General features: G+C 39.9%; 1 protein-coding gene across 4 annotated transcripts; it reads right to left on the bottom strand.

Annotated features, from left to right (window-relative positions):
- Nucleotides 1-695: 695 nt before the first annotated feature.
- On the bottom strand, nucleotides 696-14,540 carry LOC103142474 (BTB/POZ domain-containing protein 10). 4 transcript variants are annotated; one of them, XM_016674564.1, is made up of 8 exons: nucleotides 14,363-14,540; nucleotides 8,298-8,569; nucleotides 7,883-8,198; nucleotides 7,495-7,597; nucleotides 5,072-5,192; nucleotides 3,118-3,315; nucleotides 2,245-2,355; nucleotides 696-1,748 (listed from the first exon to the last, which is right to left on the bottom strand). In XM_016674564.1, exons 2-8 carry the CDS (start codon nucleotides 8,500-8,502, stop codon nucleotides 1,291-1,293), a joined length of 1,512 nt encoding a protein of 503 aa, XP_016530050.1. In that variant the 5' UTR covers nucleotides 8,503-8,569; nucleotides 14,363-14,540; the 3' UTR covers nucleotides 696-1,290. The 4 variants fall into 4 exon arrangements, with proteins under 4 accessions (XP_016530050.1, XP_007558617.1, XP_016530049.1 ...); XM_007558555.2 differs by having other exon boundaries at nucleotides 8,298-8,566; XM_016674563.1 differs by lacking the exon at nucleotides 14,363-14,540 and adding an exon at nucleotides 11,800-12,185.
- Between the last annotated feature and the right edge of the window lie 110 nt (nucleotides 14,541-14,650).

Genomic DNA, 14,650 nt, shown 5'->3' with positions numbered 1-14,650 from the left:
GTCCATTTTATTCACATCCAGTCTTTTCACCTGTCTGTCATCCATCTGTCCTTCTAGTCAGTCATCTGTCCTTTTATCATTCTGCAGGTTTTTGCAGGATCCATATTTGAAAATCTAGTAGTGTGACTAACACTCATGCTGGCTGAAATAAATTTGTGTAAAGCGGGTATTCATATTTTAAAAGTTCCATCTTTTCCTACGACATTTCTAGATTCCCTGCAGTTTATACAACTTAATAGTCGTGAAACAACTCTGGGTTTTAAGTTGGATTCTAATTCGTTTGTGTTGTAATAGGCTATATTTTTTCTATACGTTTATTTTTTGGCATCTGGACTAACTTGGGTAACTTGTTTCGCATCTTTTGTTGTTGCAAACAGCTTTAGAGAATGGCTTCAGGAACAAAGAATGGTTATAAATGTTCATCCTCTTTTTGCGGATCTCTAAAAGAAACCGAATCAATTTCCAGATAGTGTAGGAAGCATGTTTTGCTGATGAATCAAAATATATGCTGACCTCCGTAAAGTTTCTTAAAATGTATAATTGGTACTTTATGTTCTGAAACCTTCTCTTACACTTTAATATATAAACTTTCAGTTCCTATTACTTTTAGTCCTTAAAAAGAAAATAATGTAATTACCTTACAGAGTCTTCTGTTTCCACTCTGAGGTCAAAAACAATTCAAATAAACATTTCCAGAAGTTTGTGAATCCAGTTTATTTAGAAAATGTACAACATCTTTTCTGACATCTTGTGTGCCCACAGCAGTGACAATAAATCTGTGCGGAGTTTAAAAATAACAAACCGTAAACAGGAGTGGAACCTCGTCGCTGTAAAACAGGTTTTTTTTAATAAAGGCCTTTAAATATTTAGGGGAGACGCAATCTTCACATCTAATATTAAATCAACTATGATGAGGCACTGAAAACAAATGAACCAATCGGGTGCAGTGACGACCGATAAAACCATCCTCTTGTCTCTTCGCGTTAACACGCCGCCGCTCCTTTGGTCGGATAAACAGCAGAAACCGAACGAGGTTCGTCTGCTGATGTGCTCCAGAGTTTGGCTTGATTTGGGTGATGTGTCGCAGCGGAAGGCAAAGTGGCAGTTTGCCTCTCGGGAGAAAGAAGAGGAATGGGAGTCTGTGTTCACATTAAGAGGTGCTTTTATTTTTGAAAACTTGCACTGTGCACCCGCCGGGATAACCTGGTTCCAGTCGAACCTTCAGCGCTGGCTGCAGCTGTGTGACGAAAGCACTCGTAGTGAACGTGGCTCTGTGGGAGCGGGGCAGCGTCACGCTGAGGGGGACGGATTGTCGGGGTCCGGGTCGTAGCGGTACGTCGGCTGACAGTGGCTGCTGCTGCTGTTGTGTGGCTGCTGGTTGGTGCGCTGCTGGCTCTGGTGTTCCTGCTGGTGCGGGCCCTCGTACAGCTGGGCTCCTGGGTGGTTCTCCGGCGCCTGTCCCATCGCCGGCGGGTGAGGCTCGTTGGCCAGAGGGGGCAGAGTGTCCAGCTCGTCCACCTGGGGGCCCGGAGGCTGCATGACCACCAGCTGGTCCTGAGGGATGTCGGCTGCGGCCGCCGCCAGGTTGGTGGTGGACTTTGACTTGACGCACTGGAAGTCCACGTGGCGACTCTTCCCTTCCTCCTTCTCCCAGGACATGCGGATGAAGGGGCGCTGCACGTAGTTGTAGATGACCTCGGGGCGACCCCCGGGACGTCGCTTCACCTTCTCCTTATACGTCGGGTATCCTGGTGAGGGACGAAGCGAAGTTAAAGCCACTGCACCAACGGTTCAGCATGTTAGGAAAAATGCAGTCATGTTGAAAACTTCTGTACACAAGTTGAATTTGTTGGATTTTCCTCCACTTGGTCCTGCCCCAAGTTGGCTTAACGTTCATCTCTTTTCCATCCCAACTAACGTTTAGCTATTATTATATTTATATTCATCTAGAGGAAAAATAAAAATAGCGGTGATCCGTTTGGTCATCCGAGGTTTAAGTACTAATAAACAATCTAGACTTTGAAGAACAAGTTCAGCTGCAGATGGTCCACAGTGATCTCAACCAGTAACCACTATTAGTTTAAAAGTCATTAAACTATACCAAAAATCTCCACTAAACGGTTTATTTCTACGTTCACTGTCACATGATGATGGTTTTGGTTGAGTCAGCAGCGAAGGGGTTTGAAAAAGTTCCATAAATTCACTAAGATTTCAGAACAATGTTTTCCCATAAAAGCAAATTACCTTCGATTCCCAGGCGGATCTTTTTCAGTCCTCGGTCCTTCAGCACAGATTTGGCCACGTCTCTGTTCTCGATGTATTTGAAGAAACGATAGAGTTTGGTGCTGTAGATAACTGTAGAGAGAATGGACGGCATTATTAAATCAGCAGGATTCAACGCTCATCACTTTAAGGTACACAGCTAAAACTTCAAATGTGCTACTTGATGTGTCTGTCTGCATAGATTAAAAACAGAAACAGCGATGGCAGTTCTTTATTTGTTGGGGAGTAATCTCAGCAGCAGGTAAATCTCTGCTGGTAGGACAAGCCTTTAGCCGTACTGCTCAATGCTGGAGCTGAAATACAAACATCAGATTTGGTTTTAATACTTGTGGGGAAATTATCTGTGGCACTCTGATCTTAAACTTCCTTAGTTCCAGGTTACACAAGCTAATGCAAACACCCGGCTAAATTTACAGGCAATACATCCAAAGATTAAATTTTCCTTTAGTAAAAATAAAATCTGCATCAATCTTTTCTTCAAACCAAACACAGACAGACAGTGATTGCTCTGTTCCCTGAAGCAGAAAAGGAAGACAATCATTGGATTATGACGGGAACCGGTTTGCTGACACTCTACTTAATTTTAGTTATTGTTCTTTATGGTCACTGTGTTTTTACACATTCCATTTTATTTTCAAAAAAGCATTTTGTAATACCCTCATGTTTAGAATCGATTCATATCTGTCAGGTTTTTTTCTGTTTTTTGCTCTCGTGTAACAGTAACCTGCTCAGACTGAGGTTTTCTCCTCCTCATCATGTCGTCTGTGATTAGAGCGAGACTTCGAACAGGTCCTTCTCACAGCAGGTAGTAACAACATGGAGGCCATATCTTACTCTGAGAGTACTCCTCTCCCATCTGCGGTGGGTACTCCTCATCCCAGTCCACCACGTCGTCGTCGGTCAGCACCACCACGTGGCACTCCCTCTCCCCGCTCTGGGCGCTGGCGACCATCAGCGGCAGCACCATCTCCTCCAGGTAACACTCGAACTGACGCCGCGCTCCGTCGTTGGACAGCTCGTGCATCAGGGCGCCTGAGCGGACCAATCCCACCTTTATTAGATTATCCTTTAACGAGCAGCTAAAATACACCCACAGGATCGCATTACATCAAACTGTGTGAATGTAATATGACTGCATCTCTTAAGGGTTGGTTTTTTTGTGTGTGTGTTTTTGTATTTAGATGAGGAAAAATTTGATTTTTTTTTCCTTTTATTTGCGTCTGTTTTGCGTACATTCCTGTTTATTTAAAAGTACTGCTTGGATGTTTTCAGGTAGTCATTTAAGTCTTCTGTGAAGACTTTAGCAGAAGCATTGATGAAAACTAAACACTTTGGACTTTGAAGCAAAAGTAACTGATGCAACTTCTAAGAAATAAAAACACAAAAACAAAATGATCAGCAATAAGAATGAAAATTTGGTTACATCAAAATATCTTTTTTATGATTGATAGATAAACAGATAAAAAAAGAAAAAAAAACTAGACAATCGCTCTGAAAAAAGGGGAACAGCAAGCCAATCAAACATTATTAATCATTCCGTTACAGTTCTTGCACATCCTTTAATTTGTCTGTTTAAGTGACTTGTAACTATAAATTATCCATGATCCAAAAACAGCTAGGCTTTATGAAAAAGACAATTTATGTAGTTGAAAAAACAAATATACCAAAAGCAGTTTGACAAAGAAAATAACTTACTGACCATAAAACAGCAGTAGTTTAAAGAATGTTAGTTAATGAACAGAAAGGATATGACTAACCTTTCTAACTGTTTATAAAGTGCTTCCTAATGTTTCATGAGTTCAATTTAAACACCAGCTGTGATTTAAGGTTCACTGTAAAAAAAACAAACAAACAAAAATCCACTATTAGAAAATCTTCAGAGAGGATCTGCTAACTACTGGAACCTTCTGGAAGAATTGCAGTTTTGACCCAAATAAAATCTGCTTGAATGTGACTGTGTTCATTTCAACATTCAGAACATCCTGTCTTTTTTTTTTTTTTGTACTTCTATATTTCCTCGTAAGCACTGAATATCTTTATAAAAACAGAAACAGAAGTTTTCTGAGGAAATCTCAGTGTGAATATTCAGATCAGAAACTGATGTCAACAACAGAGTATGAGCACACTGCAAAACTAAAACTAATTTTAAAAAAATATTCTCTATTGGGGATGGATTGCTTGTTTTTTTTTTTTTTTTTGCTGTTTTGTTTTTGGCCCACATAAGCAGTAAATCTCACAGCTAATCATGGCCTACTTAGAGGCGCAAACAGCAGCAGAGCGCTGAAGCTGCTCCTCCCACGTACTCGCACACAAACAAGCGGCACCGACGAGCACGTTCTCAACCAAAATATCCCACTGACATCTCCACGTACATGTGGGATGTTGCGGCTGCAAGCAAACGTGCACGCAGCAGGCGGATGGCAGTTCAGCAAAAAACAGATTTGTTTTTGACTTTTCATTTCCTGTTCTGCTTGTTCATCTTTGATACTCCAAGAGCAATCAGCTTTTTTTTTTTGCCCAAGTTTGTACACGTTCACAACATCAGACACTAAATATAGATACAGAAATGTAAATCTCAAAAGTAAATTCATGATCAACCTCATGACATCCGAGTCCGACACAGAAAATCAAACAAGTTCTATTTTAACCCAAGGATACGACAACTACGAAAAGGATCAGCGACTCGCCGAAGTCCGCGCACGGACAGAAACAGAAACTACGCTACTCTGCAGCTTTACACACACACACAAGGAAACATCTGAGCAGGATGAGGAGTTGCTGTACTCACTGAGATCTCTGCACTTGATGGTGCTGTAGCTGAAGGAGATGCAGAGGTAGTCGCATGCCTCTCTGAGCTCAGGAATGGAAACGCCGTCGGGGCAGCGGATTATCCCCGACTTGTAGTAATCCTGCCATTTTCACCAGCGCAAGCATGCGCACGGAGAAATAAGAACACAGCGAGGAGGACGGTCATGCGCGCACTCGAGCAGAGGAGGGAAAACAAGACGCCATTATCAACGCTCCCTCGCAGAGAGAGAGAGGAGGACACAGAGAGAGATAAGAGGGGGGATGGAGAGCGAGTGATAAAAAAAAAGCAACGTCACAGAGAGAGAGAGAGAGAGAGAGAAGAGGAGGGCTAAAGAGAGCAAAAAAAAAAAAAAAGGGGAGGATGATGAAAGCATAAGCTGCTGATGTCACTATGCCCTTCCTGCTCCCAGTGACGGTTTCCCATGAGTTTCTACTGATGGAAACCAGAGGAGACGCTCCGGGCAAACAGAACACAAAGCTCTGCCACAACCCACTTCCTGCTCTGCCTCACTCACTTGAATGTGCTTCGTTATTTTCCTTAAAGTCTAAAGACTCGCAGCTAAACCAGGTACTTACATATATCATACAAAAAACAAACAAAAAACAAACCTTGCCCCTCACCATCTGATGACAAATCAGACGAAACCGTTTTAGCTTTAGCTCAACTAGGATTACTGAATTTACTTCTGTTCGCTAAATGCCAAAGCAGTTACAGCAGATGAATATTATTTTTCGTTTCTGTCTCTTAAGTCTGAAGTTTATATATGCTGAGATGATCAGCCTTTAAACAATTTCTGAAGTTGGGACAAAGTCACAGCTTTGTAGGACATAGTCAATAGCAAAAATCGAATTATTCAAAGATACTCCATCCTGTCAATGTCGTCATAAACTGACTCATTCTTATTTGCCCATGCTGAACAAAAACTGCTGGATATTTTCAACACTCGTCTTCAGCTCCAGCTCAAACCGTACGACTGCATCGCAGGGTTGAATAATTCAACTTCACCAGAATTTCGTCCACGCTTTGTGATTCATTGAGGTATACTAATGTGAGAGAGATGAGTGAATCTTAAATTAAATGTGCAACCAGAAATGATTGAGGACAAATGGTTTGTTTTTTTTTGTTGTTTTTTTTATGTGGCTTTATATTTTTTGCTTCTTTGTGATGCATTTTTATGTTCATTTATAATAATGGACATGAACCAATTGGCTTTCTTTGCTGCTGCAGCCGCAAGAAAAAGACACAAAAGAAGACCAGACAAAAATTACATATTTGGGCCTGAACGAAGAAACAATGCTAACCATTTGAAAATATTTGATACACACCAACAAGTCCACTTCTGATTGGCTGAAAGGACAAAATTAAGGTCCTGGAGTTACTTAGTTAAAGTCTTAACTTGCATCCAATTGTGATTCTGTGGCAAACGTGCTCAAAAATCCTCCAATATGGCTGAATTAAAACAATGCTACAAACAAAAGAATATGTTTACATTTCTGGGCAGCAAAAGTAAAAGAGATATTGGCATCCGTCATAAATACTTGATGGCTGTTGCCAAAGGTGCCACAATCAGTTTTTAGATTTACAGGACAATTAATTTTCAACATAGGACCAGACTAGTATGGACTTTTTTTTTCCTGAAAAAGGAAATCTTTTCTTTTTTTTTAACTCGCATTGAACTTGCACTGTATATTTGCTCTGGGTATCTCTGTATGATGTTAACATTTGTTTTCTGGAATTAGAAATGACAGCTTCACTTAATTCAACTGATACTTTTGGGTAAAAGAAAAAAAAAAAGTCTGATAAATCATGGTACTTCAAAAAAAAGTGAACAGCTATCACAGACTGCATGTTTTCAGACATCATTTCCAAGAAAAGTACATCGTCTTACAGCCAGTTCCCAATCAGATCTTCCTACAAGTCTAAAATTAGACATTTCTGTGAACAAACTATGAAAAATAAATAATCTGATCTATCAATAGTTACATGAGTCCATCTCTAAGAGGCTTTTAACACAAAATATCTTTTTAAACCGACCATTATAAAAGAAAGAAGTGATGCTGGATAGAAGGAATGAACGGATGTACGGAGAGAGATGATGTACATGAATAAAACATCAGAGGCTGTCCAGCAGGATGAACTGGAACTAATTTTTCCCCCCCAGGGAGAACAAGAAAATACATAAAAGTTGGGACATCTTCAGTAAAACTGGAGCAAGAAAAGGGACAAAGACTCCGGGGGGAGGCAGGAAATAAAGACAACTGGACAGAGAGAGAAGGAGACAAGTTAATGGGAAAGAAAACATGATAGAAGATAGGAACACAGCAGAGGACAAGAAAGAAAGGAAAGCGAGAAAAGCAGAAAGTGAGGCAGAAAAAGCAGAACATTCTGTATAAAACTCTCACCAGGATGGCCCGGAACACAGTGGAGCTGATGCCATCAGCCACCTCAAACTCTCCTTTCTCGTTGGGCCGAGTGAAATTGTTGTCCCGACAGGAACCGAACATCCTGAAAGCACAGAGCTGATTCAGAGTATGAGCTTTGTTCATAAAACACCAATATGAGGAAAAAAAATAATCTAAATCAAATTTCTCTCATTCATATACTCAGAAAAAAAAAGACAACTAAATATTAAGATTTTTAAATACGACGTGCTCAAACTGACAATCGCCAAATAAAAGACATAAAAGTGTGCTTGGATTACATTTCTTAATTGAGCATCATCTATGTTTAGCAGCTCTTTTCCGACTTTACTCATCACACAGATTATTGCACTCGTCTCACGGTCGTCACCTGCCCAGCATGGTGTTGGGTTGAGCTATAAAGATAGCAGGATCCACCACAAATCTCGTATTGTCCACAATGAGCGTGACTCTCTCCCCTGGTCGCAGCCCACTTCGATGCTCTTTGCCACCAAGGTCATACACGATCATGTCGCAGGGTCCTGGGCCTAATATTTTGCCGTGGTGGTCTACCCCAGAGGGGCCCAGCGGCCGTGGCATGTGTGCCCCGATCAGAGCTCCTCCTATATGTGGATAAGAATGAGAAACCCTGGGAGGACGTGGGCTGGATGATCTGGAGGAGGAACCTCCGTCACCGCGTTCGCGATCTGTGGGGAGGAAAACGCATCAATAATGATGGGAAAAGCCGCTTATTATTAAGTATTCTAGGATATTTCAGGGTTTTTTTTATTTTATTTCCTTTTTACCATGCTGTCGTGTCGGAGAAGTAATATTCCTGATGCATGGCGTGAGCTGGCTCTCCCCTCTCTCGTGCGACGAGTCCCGCGAGCGATCACTGGAGCGTCGTCGCTGTTCCCTGTAATGTTCCGCTCCTACCAACCCCCGTTCCCGGGATCCACCGGCAGCCCCGCTGATCCCCCCACCGCTGGCACCGCCCCCGTACAGACTCATGGTCCTGACCTGATGGCACTGCAACCGGCGGCTGCGGTCCGACCCAGACAAACCACACTGCTCACTTGTGGGGAGAAAGAGTACACAAACAGAAGATCCCTGTTAGAGGTGAATGACACTGAAAAGACTTTTTTTTTTTTTTTTTTGCAATATTAGTAAATAGTACAATAAAACTGTCAGTTTAAAATTGTTTCTGGCTCTCAGACTTAACACCAGGTTGTTTTTATGCTATGATTGGTCACTATAGGCACAGCTTCATGAATCACAAGTGGAGCTTGTTCTACAATGACTTGTGTCCAAATAGTTATTTTATTCAAGAGGGCTCACTGCACATGCAGTATCCGCTCTATAGGAATTCTGAAATGTTTTGTTGTATAAAACCATCATTCTAAAGACAAATCATTTGGAGAAAAGGAAACTAGCTGAAATGGACACAAAATCCTCACATAATGGAGGCTGAAAATGTCAATTTGCAAAACACCGTCACCAAAAAATGTCAATGCGAGCACAGTTACCAATTGATTTCCTGAGGACCCATTGAATGACTAAACAGTGCAGCTCCAATTTAACACAGAATGTCCAACACATGCAATGTGTATACAATTACCATTTTCCTACAATTATTTGTAACATTTACCAGATATTAGCTTGTAAACTGTCATCACGTGCCAACACCAAACATGTCGGTATTAGACAGCAACCTTACAAGGAGGTGTACTCCGATGCAAAACATTTATGTAATTATCTTGTTATAATAAACTACTTTCCTGTGTTTGTGTTAATTACTGTATCCTGTTCAGCATCTCTGCAGCACCGTAGCTGACAATTTAATCAGCAGCACAGGGCTTTTACAGCAGAAACACATTCAGGTCTCAGTAATGAAGAGAAGCTGGCTCTCATGGGAAGAGCTGCAATGAAATATGATGACTATCTACTGGAAAACCGGGGAGATGACAAACGGACACACAGCGTGAGGTGCGGGGGATACAGAACCAGAACTCTCCTACTTTACTTGTGAATAGCTTTGTATTAAATAAACGCACCTTTGCAATTACCAAAATATCGCACATGATGCACAGTAAAGAAAAATAGAGCTTCTCAACATGCAAGATGTTCAGTAGCTGCATAAGAAACAAAAGTTTGCTTCGACTTTAGTCTTAGGTGTTTCTCAATGAGAATATCCTTAAAGATAAGTTTAGTAATTTACTTCTAAAAGTGAAACACAAACAAAGTGATATTTTTCAAGCATTCATTTATATTAAATTTGAACTTTATTAGCAATAAGCGCTTCTTCATTAGCGCTTATAGCTAAGGAAAAGTTCAAATTTAGGTAAAAATCTGAATACAACATGAGTCCCAAGCATGGGCTTTCAATCCCAGAAATGTTAAGTTATGGCAATGCCTGATGATCTAATCAATAGCGAGATTGTAGATTTAACAGTCGTCAAAAGACGTCAGCTGATTATAGTGTGCTATATGCAAGCATATTAATACAAAGTTTAGTGGAAGGAAGAAATTGTGGTATAGGATAATCATAGTGTGCAGTGGTTAGAAACACTGAAGGAAAATCTGAGAGAAACAATTATCACAGAGTTCATACACTGTAGAGTACATGGATGCAGTAAATTTGGGGGGTTTATTTATTAAACACAACCACTAAAATTACCAGAAATAAATGCTTTAAAGTTATCAGTAGGTTAAATGTTTAGTTTTTTTTTGTTTTTGTTTTTTTTAATAATTCATTATGTAAAAAAAATATTCTCATGTTATTCCAACTAATTAAATAGCACCTGAATGTTTCAACTGAGCCTGAAAGACTAGTTAACAGAAAAATGCTTCCTGGATATTGTGGAATTTCTAATTACGCTGGATGGCTGGGATGCTGCTGCTGCTGCTGAGAGGACCATCTGAGCACTGGCTACCAGATTGATCGAGAGGCTAATTGGTTAACTGTCTGGGTGAGCAGACGCAGACAACAGTAACAGGAAAAACTGTGATGAAGCAAGATCAGCAAGCTGATCACAAAATAAAAGCCCCACAATTCGGTGTAGAGACAACGCACCACTGCTATTCAGTCCAAGACACAGTTTTATTTGTTTCACCACATTCCTTTTTAGTGCTTTAAACAAAATAAGCCACAAATACTACTTTTGGACATGTTGAAATCTACAATTAAATTAAAAATATGTCCAATGTCATGGCAGTAATTTTACTTACAATGGCAGCATTTAATCTTGGGGCAAAAAACAAGACAGTGAGTTCCCTTTTTGGCTTGTCCTTGAAGACAAGGGTAAACATGAAAAAGGAAAAAAAAAAAAAGCACAAAAACATGAAGGCACCTCAGCGCGTGCTACAATCCATGCAGGTAAAGCCTCTGAAAGAAGACTAATAATGAAAAGTGCACCTTTTCTTGCATCATTTTCATCACCGACACAGAGAAGTGATAGAATGTGATGATGCACATTCATAAAGACGACTTCTAAATTATAAATGCACATTTTAACCTAAATTGAGGCAAACCAAACATGAAGATCTTGCAGTTAGAGCCAGCAGGACTGAGGAAACAAAGGAACCGGAGAGGCAGTTTTTCACAGAGGGCATGCAGATCTTCTCATCTTTCACACGGCATTGTGCGTCTCCAGCAGCCAAGATTTCAAACTGCCAGAATCAAAAAGACATATCTTATTTCTAATTTTCCACTGCTGGGTAAAGAAAAAGATGTGACAGTTTTAGTTCTTAGTTTTTTTTCCCCCTTTTTCAAATAGGTTAGGTAAGGTGCTTTAAAAAGCAATGGATTGAGGTAAAACAAGTTCATACACTTATCTAAAGACAAAATATCTTAGACAAAGATGTAAAGTGCCCAGGCAGTCTATTAAAAGCATAAGGGTGAGAGTCATGAGGGTTGAGGGTCCAATCAATTATTTAGGGGCTGCTGACACTGACACAGCAATGAGCAAAGGCAAAGAAGCTGCTCTGTGGCAGAATGGGGGTCAATTTCTCAACTGCAAATAACAAAAATAATGTATTCTCGCAAAGAAATCCAAAGCAAAATGTGTCACATTATTGAATGTTAATCCATCTTGCTGTACAATAGAGAAAGCAAGAGAGTCCCGTGGAGGATGGGATTCAGGTCGCTGGCTCTCCATCGGTCGCTCCTGTAGTTATTCACAAACAAAGAGCCGTCCGCTAACAGCTGGCAACACATCCTGCAATGACAGAGCTAAAAAAAAAAACTAAAAAAAAAACATAAAACAAATAAATAAAAAACTCCGTGCTTTGAAAACAGCGTGCACGTACCGGTCGTTTTCACCGGGCCAGGAGAAGACAAAGCAGCAGGGAACAAGCTGCGGGATGACAGCGGCACAAAAGCCTTGCGCTCCTCCGAACAAAGCGGGCTTGCCAGCAGTTTCAGCATCCTCGCTCATTACTTTCCAACTTCATCCGCATCGTTTAGAGCAGACAGGTCGGACTTTAACTGGCTGGTAACAATACACCGGGTTGAACGGAAAAAAGCTTGAAATAAGGTCTGCGAGGCGAAGGAGACGCTCCGGCTGGTCAATCAGAGTCACCGGAGGGACCCGAAACTGTGAATGGCCGCGTGCTAGACTGAATCAGAACGATGCTGCCTTCACGGACTCTTTGTAAAGTGCCGCTTCGGAGTCTTCTGTGTCTTCCTGGCGCGCTTTATTGCAGCTGTGTGTAATTATTGATTCATCAAACGAGAGACATGTGGAGGGTCAGCATAAATTGTGGGTTACGTTGTATGTGAAATTATTTAAATAATCGTAAAGAGGAAGTCGATAAATTCCTATAAGAAACGTGTAATGATAAAGGACTAAAATGTTGTACAAATATACAATAAAAAAAACTGACTACATGTAAAAAAACTATTTTAGCTAAATCAATGTTCCCTATGCTTAGAGAACTAAGGGGGCATGAGGCACTCTTGCTTGACAACACAAGTAGCGAATTAGCCACACATGGCACCATCTTTTGCACTGAGCATGATAGCTATACACTTTTAAAACAACATTTTTGCTACACTCAACTTTCCAGAGATTTCACACCTTTATGTTCATCAAAAAATACAATAGAAAAATTTACTCTGAGTTTATAGAATATTTTGATAAAACTTCCATTTTTAAAGCAAATGAGGAAAGAAAAGATACAGAAAGAAGAAAGGATGAGAGAGGGCAAAAAAGAAAATGACAAGGGAGCATGCATTTGTCCTTATGCACGATTAAGTGTAAATATGTATCCATGTGCACATGCATAATTGCACACACAAGGACAAAATGCCAGTAATTTGGTCACTTTTGTAAAAGGTAATTGCAAGATTTCCCACAAATAGAAACACAACATTACTGTTAAGAGTTAGCATAGGTAACATTGTCACAGAAAGCTTAGCTATATCTGACAAATAAATTCACATGTATTATTATTAGTCCAGTTCTTGCCCGTCAGAATTTTAAAAATAATGTATTATTTCTCAAACAGAGCTGCATGTTAGATAGGAGGTTAGCACAAAGTTCAGCATGGACCCTCTCAGCATAGAGACTGCATGCTCTCCATATGCACTTGTGGATTCTCTCCTGGTATTCTGACTTCCTCCCACAATCCAATAACATGACTATTAGTTTAATGCAGGTTGCTCTCTGTAATGGATTGGTGACCTCTCCAGTGTGTATCCCGCCTCTTGTCAAATAACTGCTGAAGATAGCATACATGGATATGGGCAATGGATGGATGGATGGATGGATGGATTTCCTTAACCTTTAAAATCTACATAAAACCAAACAGGTAAGCAATTCTAAAGTTAAAAAAATATGTAAGCAGTTGGTTGCTACAGCAGCCCATTACAAAAACACACTACTTATTCTAATTTCTCTTTGACAGATCTTTACAAATGCTCACAGTAATACACTTTTGTTTTACTTAAAAACATGTGCTCTAAAATGTCTAAAAAAATTACATAAACAACCATTTTTGGCCCATATTAAGCAGTGTTTGTACAGATTGATAGGTTTCAAACTTATGTTGTCCTCCACTTGCATATTTTCCTAACTTTTCCAAGTACACTAGGTAAAATATGCTATATATGGCCAAGCGTAAGGGCTAGAAACAGGAAAAGCTCAAAGACAACCTTTCAAAAGTCACAAAGAATAATTTCAATGACTTTCGCAAAACATAAATAAACGAGGAGTCTGTCAAAGCTTTTACACAGTCTGAAAAAGCCAGAAATAGAGGCTTTTGATTAAAATAATCATCTTAAAAAAGACAATGAGTATTACCCAAAGAAATTACAACCTGAACTGAAATCAGAATTTGCTTCTTCTTTTGTTTTGCCATCATCTCGTATTTCCTTGCCAATAGACGATACAATGTGTTTTCGAACTTGGACGACCTAGAATATTTTTGCCTCATCTATTTCCGTTAAAACTGTGATCTCTGGCATATTATCTGGCAAAGAAACTCGCTTTTATAGCTGCTTCCAAATATGAAGCAGCACATTGGGGGGGAAATATTTATACATTTTGATCTGTCCTTTTCCTTTGCTTTTTTTTTTTTTTATTATCTACGTGCTTTAAAGCTAATGTGCCCGGATTCCTCTTATGCGCAAAGTTGTCCAATAGAAAACAATGTCAGGCGTTCTGTCGCTGAATGTAAAATTTACCATGAGGGTAAATTAAAAGAAAAAATACTTCGCCTCAAATTTTGCAAAAACTTCACAGCAGATAAGAGGATTTTTTGAGTTATTTTGCTAGCTTAAAATAGCGCTAAGCTTCCATTCACAACCGTTAGGCTGCTAACGTTAGCTAGCTGCTGCTATAAAGAAGAGTTAAAAACATCCTTTACTTACCTTCTGCAGTTACATTCCAGTTTGACGTATCTACTTGCTACTTAAACAGCTAAATAATCCATTAGTTCAAATGCGGAGAAGACGAAAATTCCAGGGTTTTCCTCTGAAAATCGTCGCCTATACCAACTACTATTTGCTAGTAGATTTGTTTTGGTGTGAAATTCACGTGTAAGATATCGCGAGAAATTCGTTTAGTCTCTGTAAGGCATTCCTTTTCAGTTGCTTGGCTCTTGCTTGTTCTTTTTTTGTGTGTGCCTTTGATACAATTAATAAATTAATAAAATAGAA

This window comes from Poecilia formosa, unplaced genomic scaffold (assembly GCF_000485575.1).
Source record: "Poecilia formosa unplaced genomic scaffold, Poecilia_formosa-5.1.2 Scaffold97, whole genome shotgun sequence".
Taxonomy (NCBI): Eukaryota; Metazoa; Chordata; class Actinopteri; order Cyprinodontiformes; family Poeciliidae; genus Poecilia; species Poecilia formosa.
Note: the sequence above shows the minus strand (reverse complement) of the source record. Positions and strands in the feature narration are given on the sequence as shown.

Excerpts from the sequence above, each read along its gene's own strand:
- LOC103142474 (XM_016674563.1), bottom strand. The coding sequence starts at position 11,927 with ATGAGCGAGGATGCTGAAACTGCTGGCAAGCCCGCTTTGTTCGGAGGA. Across the intron at positions 2,356-3,117 it reads GGGAGAGGAGTACTCTCAGA|TTATCTACAGCACCAAACTC; the intron begins GTAAGATATGGC and ends TTCTCTCTACAG. Across the intron at positions 1,749-2,244 it reads GATCCGCCTGGGAATCGAAG|GATACCCGACGTATAAGGAG; the intron begins GTAATTTGCTTT and ends GTCCCTCACCAG.